This window comes from Cucumis melo, chromosome 8, assembly GCF_025177605.1.
Source record: "Cucumis melo cultivar AY chromosome 8, USDA_Cmelo_AY_1.0, whole genome shotgun sequence".
NCBI lineage: Eukaryota > Viridiplantae > Streptophyta > Magnoliopsida > Cucurbitales > Cucurbitaceae > Cucumis > Cucumis melo.
In genome coordinates, this window is record NC_066864.1 from 22,422,554 (window position 1) to 22,431,630 (window position 9,077).

Genomic DNA, 9,077 nt, shown 5'->3' on the forward strand with positions numbered 1-9,077 from the left:
GTATGTGTATATGTATGTTCATATTTTCACTTCCTTTTTCTCTTCTTTTCTTTTTTTTTTTATTAAATTCCAATTAATTACCTACGTGTGAAACCAAATATTATTATCCAAAAATGCCATGTTTTTATCTTTTTCTTGGTTCATTTCTTCATTCTAAACTATTTGCCCAACTTTCTAACCAATGACGACAAACTGAAAAAAATAACTTGAAACCTATCTTGATCACTTATATCCAAAGAATTTCCTTTTCATCTTTTCTATGAACTCAACTTCTTATTTCACCAAGTTTTGCAAGTTGGAAAGGTTCTTAAATTGAGGGTTTACAGAATACATTCTAAAAGTTATTTTGACTAGTTAAGGTTACTCTAATTTTGAAATTAAAATGTATTAAAAGAAAAACAATCTAATTCTAAAATTAGTTTTCTTAAATTGAAATAAATTTGTTTGAAAAATATAAATAATATAAAGAAATTATAAAAGAAGAAAAATAGGGAGATGGAAGTCAAATGGTTTCGAAATAAGTAAAGAAGGAAAAGAAAACTAAAAAGAAGGATTACAGAAAAAAAAAAAGAAAGAAAGAAAAAACAAAAGAGAGAGTGTTTCTCTTCTTAAGAAACGAAAAAAAAAGAGTAAGAAAATAGAGAGTGCGTGTGCGTAAGAAAAAAAGAAGATAAAAGCCTCTTCACCTAATTTGGTCTAAAGAAAAGAAGAGCAAAATGAGATTTGGCGTTGGCGGAAGGAAATGAAAATTTTGAGCAAGCGGAACCCAACGGCAAGAATTAGGCAATTTGAAACAATAATTTCAAAATCCGCCCACAATTATTTTGAGATTTTAATATATAACAATATTTATTTATTTATTTATTTATTTATTTATTTATTTATTTATATTTTATTAATATCCTCCGGGCTTCACCGTTCTCCGCCAATTCCCAATCTCTCTCTAATTTTTCTCCATAGCTTTTTTAAAAACCTCAATATCCCTTTATCCACCATAACCCTCCGACACTAGGGTTAGGGTTTTTTCCACTTCTTCTTCTTCTTCTTCTTCTTCTACTACTACTACTTTCCCTTTTCAATTTTTTTTTTCCATTTCCTTCCTTCCTCTAATCTCTGCAACCGTTTGTTCACTCGTTGCTTTTCTTTTTTCGATTTACTTTTCTCGATCTCGATCTGTGCTTCTCTTCAATGGATATGCGCAAGCGAGGGAGGCCCGAAGCTGCCTTCAATTCTAATGGTTCATTTAAGAAGCATAAGCAAGGTTCGTTTTTCTTTATTTTTTATTTTTTTAATTAAAAAAAGCTCTAGTTTATGCTTTGTATGGTTGCTTATAGTAGGCAGGAGTGGCAAATTATGTGCGTGGTTATTGCTTTGTTTTGTTCAATGTAGGGGTATGAACGATTGTTGGTTTCTGCTTGTTATTCGTTTCTTTTCTGTAGTTAGAATTGTCGCTTTTACTGTCTTAGTGGTTCATCTTGCATTTCTTTCTACGGATTTTTGAGTTTGATTACGAGTATTTGTGGCTCCATGTGTTCGTACTTGTGGTTTACCCTTATATTTGCGTCTATTACAATTTTCTTTTACTGTATTGTTACTTTTCTTTGTTTAAACTAGAGATGACTGGAAATACTCCCTCAGAAAGTGGATCTGCTTCCAGTAAATGAAGGTGGTTCTTGTTTGTAGGTTATGAGACTAAGGGAAGGGTTTTTTTATGACTAGTGGTGAAGTAGGAAAGTGAGTAATTGGACAATTTTAGAACTATATCTGTTCGTCATGAGTTTTGGGATCATTTTAGGGTTTTTGGTCTTCATTGTCATTCTTTAACCAAGTGTCCAATTGGGCTCAGTATAGAATTGTGTTATTATGGGTAACTTTAGAGCCCTTTTTTCTTGTTCTCCATGACTTCTTTGTTTTTCATCAACATTCTCAACTCAACAGACCATGGTTGGTTTCTCTCCACTCTTAATGCCTCACGATCAACCATTAGTACTTTACTACTTTATCCAGTAGTCTGTTGAGATTGTTGATAAAAAACAAAAAATCGGGAGGAAGATCCCTTGCCTTATACCTCTTGTCTTGGTGCAAGTATTCTACTCCTTGGACTAGTAGCTAGCATTTCTAATGCTTCTTTGCTTCAAATTTCGCCATTTGTTGCAAACTTGAAATTATCGTTAACAAAATTCCTATCAGTTCAATCTCTCTTTTGTTTTATTTTGTGGTCCTTATTCATGATTTGGGGGTGTTCAGTTATATGTTACTTTATCTCTTATTCTTGGCTATTACTTTCAAGCCTGTTAGTAAGAGATAACATGTGGCTTCAAAAACTCTAGGGTTTTTGTGACTTAGAAATACTGGTCACCATTTATCAAAATTGCTTGTTATCATACTAGGAGCCTTCTGTAAACCAGGTTCTTGGTGATTATTTATATACTGGCTTGTTGACTTCAACTGATGCAGTCCATCTCTAAGGAACTCCTTTCAGCAGAACCTCCCCCAAATCTTGGTCCTTAACCGCACAATATTCAGGGTGAAACTCCACATAAACATTATTATCATGAGCAAGTTAGATACACTAAAAAGATTCTTGGCAATTGTAGGAACGCATAAAACATCATTTAATTTCAGATAGCCGTTCTTGAAAACAAGATTTATCGAGATATAGGCAGTTGTGGACCATTACCAACAATAACCCACTCATTACCTGCATAGTCAACTGAAAAATTCAAGAAGTTTTGATTGGCTGTAACATGATTCAACGCACCACTGTCAGCATACCAGTTCGGATCTGCCACAACTTCAGGATTAGCAACAGCAGAGTTTGCAACTAGGGCTTTAGGATTAGTGTGTTGTCCTTGGTTTGGAGTAAAATTTGATTCAGCTCTGTGATGAGTTTGGTTTGGATTATTCATCTCTTTGTTAAAGCGGAAAAAATAGACTGCTGCTGTATGACTAAGTTCTCCTCTTTGTACCATATTAACAGATGAAGTATTATTATTAACAGAAAGAGATAGATTAGACAAATCAGATTTCAACATGAGTTGATACTCCAGCCAAGCTTCATAGGCAAGCAAATCAGACTGTATATCAGTCCATGAACTGCCATACTTACCTTGGATCGATACACCTGCCAGACTATACTCTTCATCAAGTCCTGCAAGAACCTGAGAAACAAGATTGCTGACTAAAACAGGGCTACCGGCTAGGGCCAAACCATCAGAATACTTTTTCATTCGACTAAAATACTCATTCACTTTTTACGATCCTTTGCAAGAAGTTTAAAAAAGTCGTATGAAATAGTCAATTTCAGAACTATATTGCATTCCAAAGAGCTATTGTACAGTGTTTTAAAAGGTGCATCAAGGCACGTGCCTAGGCTCAAGTGGCGCGGCTGGGGCTTATTCATGAAGAGGCAAGGTGTTTTCAATAAGGCTCGGCTTAGGCGTGCGCTTTCCTCCCGGCGCAATATGCGTGGGTTTTTTTATGAAGTGTGGGTTGGGCTTTAATTAAACAAAATTATTATATATTTTTTTTAAACCTATTACGTGAAAGTTAAGAAACCACTCTTCTTGTCCCATTTAAAGTACCGTGCGGCTTCTTTTCTTCAACGAACGTCTTCCTCTACCTCTTCCTTTCCCTTTCTGCTTCTGCCTTCAACGAATCTCTGTCACTGGCGACGGCAAAGGCCACTGGCCACCCTTTTTCTTCTTCACACAAAACGTCAAAAGTTGGCTTTTCCATCCCATCTTCTTCAAAGCAAATATTTGGTACTGCCATTACTCTGTTTTTTGGTGCAAAAACAGAGGAGAAGAGAAGACCAAGAGGCTTCCCAAAATCATTACCATTACCGGTTAGCCAAATTTGCAATTTTTTTAACATAAATAAAGTTTGATCTTTATTTATGTGAATGAAGACGAGGATCAATTTAGTGATGATGAGTTTGATCATTAGGAATAAACTTTTATTTTGATTGTTGTTGAATGCTGATGAGTTTTCTGTTGTGTTTTGTTTTTTTGGGTAGAAAACTAATATTATAATATTTTATACATTAAAGTTAATTCTCATTTCCACCTTGGTTATGTATTTATATTTTATACATCGTTGCTCCTTTCAATTTTGTGTATACATATATATTCTTTATATAGCGCGCTCATGAAAAAAAGCCTGCACGTTTTTGTAAAGCATAACAGACTGGAAAACGTAAAGCTTCTAGAATGGGATTCCCAGTGTCGGCTGGGAGAATCCACATCACATCACCTGCCTCATGTTTCTGAGTCACTATTTTGACTGGTCTGTTACTGTTTAAGTAACTCAGCCTACCAGCATTTTTGAGTTGTATATACATCTTAGGGGATGAGTTGAATATGAAAGGAAAGTTTCAAGAATTGTGACTTAGAACTCAATGACAGTTGTATAACCCATAGAATAGTTCTTGTTCAAGCAAGGTCGCGTTTCAAGAATTATGACTTTAAGAACAATTCCTAAACATCATGTTCATTTGCTACCATATTCTACACTTTCTTATGTCATATTTATATATGGTCAGCAATCAAGATACACTTAGGATCAAGACAAAAGTTTGTTTTTTGGCTATAAGTTTATTATATCCTTGGTTCAGTCATTAGGACTATAGCGAAGGCTTAGATTGGAGGGTTAAAATATTTTATCTACCATTGATGAGATTCAGTTTTAGGTGGGTTTCCGCTCCCCGTCCCCTTTTATTTGATGTTTGGTCGTTCTGTATTTATTACAATTTTAGGTGACCTTGCAATCCAACTGAAACAGTTGACATTACCCAATTCATATATTAAAAATGTTACCCTACAGTAACAGAAAGCTACAAATTATTTAGTAATTTTGTTAGTTGCCTAAATAATTTAAATGTAAAGATGTATTAAAGTATTGGAGTAAAAATCTTAACAAATTATAACTGAGAAAGAACAATTAATGTTTTGCAACAGAATTGGAGTCCTTATCAACTGTAGGGAGCAAATCGAAGCCATGCACCAAGTTTTTCAGGTTCATATCTTACCTACCTAAATGAGTACTTGAACTGTATATTATCTTTCCCTAACGATCTAAACTTGCTGTAAGAATTTAATTGATCACGAGTTTCAAATTAAAGCTGAGTCATTATGCTTCTGAAAACTGGGAGCACAGGTATAAACTATTACTCTAAGCCTTCAACCAAGGAAATAAAATTTTAAAAACCAGACTTATTAATGAGCTTTAGAAACTTTCTCAATTATTACAAAACTTGGAGGCTCTTTTTCTCTGTTTTCAGCATATTTTGCTCTGCAGAAGAAATATGATCTCATTCTGATTGATTCAAACTTAGTTTAATCATCTTTTTTTACTTTTAGTTTATTAGTATTTTCTTTTTGTCCAGTTCTATTTTATTATCCGAAGTCTATTGTTGCATTTATCTTTATAATGCGGTTTGGATCCCTAATTTTCCTCTATATATCTCTTACTGAAAAGAGATGACTTGTCTTCCTTTCCCTTTGCCACTCGAACAGTTTTATAATATGTTTTTAGAAAACAACTTCTAAAATATTTTGTAGAATAGTCACTTAAAACAGCCTTTCGTTGGGACTGATTGGAAGCTGTTTCTAAAAATGGAAAAGAATAGAAAATAGTTCTATAATATGTTTTTAGAAAATAACTTCTAAAATATTTTGTAGAATAGTCACTTAAACAGTCCTTCATTGGGACTGATTGGAAGCTGTTTCTAAAAACAAAATCTTTTTTTTTGGAATGAAAAAGAGTGAACAGTACAATTTTAAAATTTGGTGGTGTTGGGTTTTTAAATTTAATTTTTAAAATAAATATCAATATTGTTGTAATCGTCACTATGGCCACCATCATTTTGTTTTTTGTTCTTCTATCCCCTGTTTAAGAACAATTATAGCTCTCATTTTGTTCACATTGATCATTTTGAATGGCTATTTTCTGTTGTGCATAGAACCGTAACTCTTATACCAATCGTTCAATGAAATTCTTAGAAGTCCTATCTAATTCCTAAAAGTGATTTGTTCTTATAAAGAAATTATTTTGGGTAATACGGTGTGGGGAGGCATTGTTCTGACAGTAAAAGAGGATGGGGTCTTTAGCATTAACAGGGAGTTGGGGCCTGATGGAAGAGGATGTTGATTGCTGAAGATTGCCAAGTAGGGTGCCAAAGACAAAAGAGGTCTTTTGGGGAAGCTCGAGTTTTATTTCCGTTCTGTAGAGTCCCAAGAGGGTTTTTTCATCGTTTTCTCTTTCTATGTCATTTGTTGTTTTCTCTTGACAAGTTTTTGTGTCTGAGCTGAAATATTATCTTTTTTGTTGTAATTCTCTGTATTTATTTATTTATATTTTATTTTATGCTTAGTGCAGTTTGTATCTTTTAAGCATCAATCTCTATTCATTCATCAATAAAAAGTTTCATTTCTTGTTTAAAAAAATTTAAAATAATAAAGAAGATATTCCAGGAGGTTTAGGGGTATTATCTATTTGCAAGTTTATTTCTAGTGGGGCTGTCTTACAAAAAGGCTGTTTATAGTTTCTTTTTCAATATAGTGGATTTCTTTTTGTTTGTTTCGTTGTAAAAGTTTCTTTCTTGACATTGAAGAAAGTAATATTTCAACACAACCCTGAATATCACAGATTTGCAATATGCATTTGTTGATACCACTTCTCAACAAAGTGTTCCGGGGTTTAGTAAGAGGAAAAGACGATATCACCACATGGCAAAAGATATGCATGCGATTCATGTGAAATTGGATTTCTCTTGTGTATTGTTTGTACTGTCTAATGAATGGAAGTGTTTAGATTTATGAATTTCTGAGGGATCCTGCTTTGATCTTACCGATGTGTTATTTATCATTTTGGATTTCAGTACTGCTGGTTGCCCATTTGGTGAAAGCTGCCACTTCTTGCACTACGTTCCTGGTGGTTATAATGTTGTAGCCCAAATGATGAATCTTGCTCCTGTTGGTGCTCAACCATCTAGAAATGTAGCTGCCCCACCTTCTGTCACTAATGGCGGGTCCTCTGCCCCATCCCAAGTCAAAACTCGCATGTGCAACAAGTTCAACACTGCTGAAGGCTGCAAGTTTGGTGATAAATGCAATTTTGCCCATGGAGAGTGGGAACTCGGGCGGCCTAATCCTCCATCTCACGATAATCCTCGTGCTATGGGAGGAGGTGGAGGTGGAGGTGGAGTACATATGGTTGGTCGTATGGGTGGGCGAATGGACCTGCCACCACCGGGTCCTGCTGCAAGCTTTGGCGCTTCAGCTACCGCAAAGATCAGTATAGATGCCTCACTTGCTGGAGCAATCATTGGCAAGGGTGGGATCAACTCCAAACAGATTTGTCGCCAAACGGGTGCGAAACTCTCCATCAGGGACCATGAATCGGATCCAAATCTGAGGAACATCGAACTGGAGGGCACTTTTGAGCAAATCAATGAAGCAAGTGCAATGGTGAGGGAGCTTATTATCACAGTTTCGATGGCAGGACCGGGTAAAGCATCTGGCGGGATGGGAGGAGGTCCTGCACCAACAGGTAGCAACTATAAAACAAAGCTATGTGATAATTTTGCAAAAGGTTCTTGTACTTTTGGTGAGAGATGCCATTTTGCGCACGGGGCTGCTGAGTTACGCAAGTCTGGAGTATGATTAGGTCCCCGATTTTGTCTAGTTTTTATTAAAAAGGAAGTTTTGCATTGAAGCGTTCAATCAACACGGGTGCGGTATTTGTAGTTGGGTTCGGGTTTGGGTTCGAGTTTGGGTTCTTATGTTGTAGCTTTATGAGAGTATCACCTTGGCATTCCTTGATTAGGAGATAATTAAGTTATTAATTCTTATGATTGCTAATCATTTTCATTGCCCATTACATTGCATCATATGTTCACATTATTTACATAATCTGTTTAACAATTGTCTCTTCCAATTCTTATCCAAAAAAGAAAAAAAAAAAAAAAAGAAAAGAAAAGAAAAAGAAAACAATTGTCTCTTCCTTTCGTAGTAGATCAGTTAACAAAATACCTTTAACAACTTTGCCAGCCTAAACTAATTTACACACGTTTATAAATTAAATTTGATGGTAGTTCTCCTGACATTATATATATCTTTTTAGCCATATTTGCCTCTTTTAGCCTTTATACAATAACTTATAGCAGTTTGTGATTCACATGTATTGATGCCTCCACACAATCATATATCTCTTAGAAGGTTTTATCAACCATTTTTCTTCTTGCCCTACTATCTCAACATCTATAGACTAAGACCAAAAAGTTGGATTTGTTTATTTCCTTTGATAGCTCTTCCACCTAGTAGGACGCTTATATCCTACTGGTGGAGCTTATATCACCTTATTGTTTATTGGTTAGTTTGCATCACACCACGATATTATTTACTTCTTAGCTTGTATTACAATATCCTTTTAAAACAACAAGAATATTTTTCAAATATAGACAACGTACTCTTAAAACAATTCAATGATTTTTATCAAGAATACGTGGATACTCAATTTACTCACAACATATATGTGATATTAAGTCTAATATAATGTATTAGAAATATAGTGCTTCATTAGTCTCTACATATTCATATTCATATTGTGAATTATTACTATCACCCTAAGTTTTCTTAAGACTTGCTAATATTATAAGGTGTTTTTACTCAAATGTAGTCAAAACAATCAATATATATTTAGCAATTTTTCAACGTAGTGTTATTGAAATAATTGAAAATCTAATTTAAGTTTTCCTTATCTTAACATTAAATAGCATCAATTTCACTTAAAGGTTGATTTTAAATTGTGAGGACAAAATTATTCTTGTATCTGTAATTGTGTATATGTTTGTACCAAAGGTAAGTATGCCATCAACATATAAGTAGATAATAACACAATCAACTCCAAATAACTTACATGCATCAGAATAATTTACTTTAAAATCATAATTAGGTGCTAAAGACGTGTTCTATGGTGTAATACGTGAATGCTAAGTTCATGAAAGTAAAGAAGAAGTTAAGTTTTAAAAATAAGAAAAGTTTAATACAATATTGGACTTGAGGTCTGTTATCATC

At 34.3% G+C, this 9,077-nt stretch overlaps 1 protein-coding gene across 1 annotated transcript; it reads left to right on the forward strand.

Annotated features, from left to right (window-relative positions):
• Nucleotides 1–887: 887 nt before the first annotated feature.
• Nucleotides 888–7,865, forward strand: LOC103486060 (zinc finger CCCH domain-containing protein 36-like). The gene is made up of 3 exons (XM_008443876.3): nucleotides 888–1,261; nucleotides 4,959–5,016; nucleotides 6,881–7,865. Exons 1-3 carry the CDS (start codon nucleotides 1,189–1,191, stop codon nucleotides 7,662–7,664), a joined length of 915 nt encoding a protein of 304 aa, XP_008442098.1. The 5' UTR covers nucleotides 888–1,188; the 3' UTR covers nucleotides 7,665–7,865.
• The last annotated feature ends 1,212 nt before the right edge of the window (nucleotides 7,866–9,077 follow it).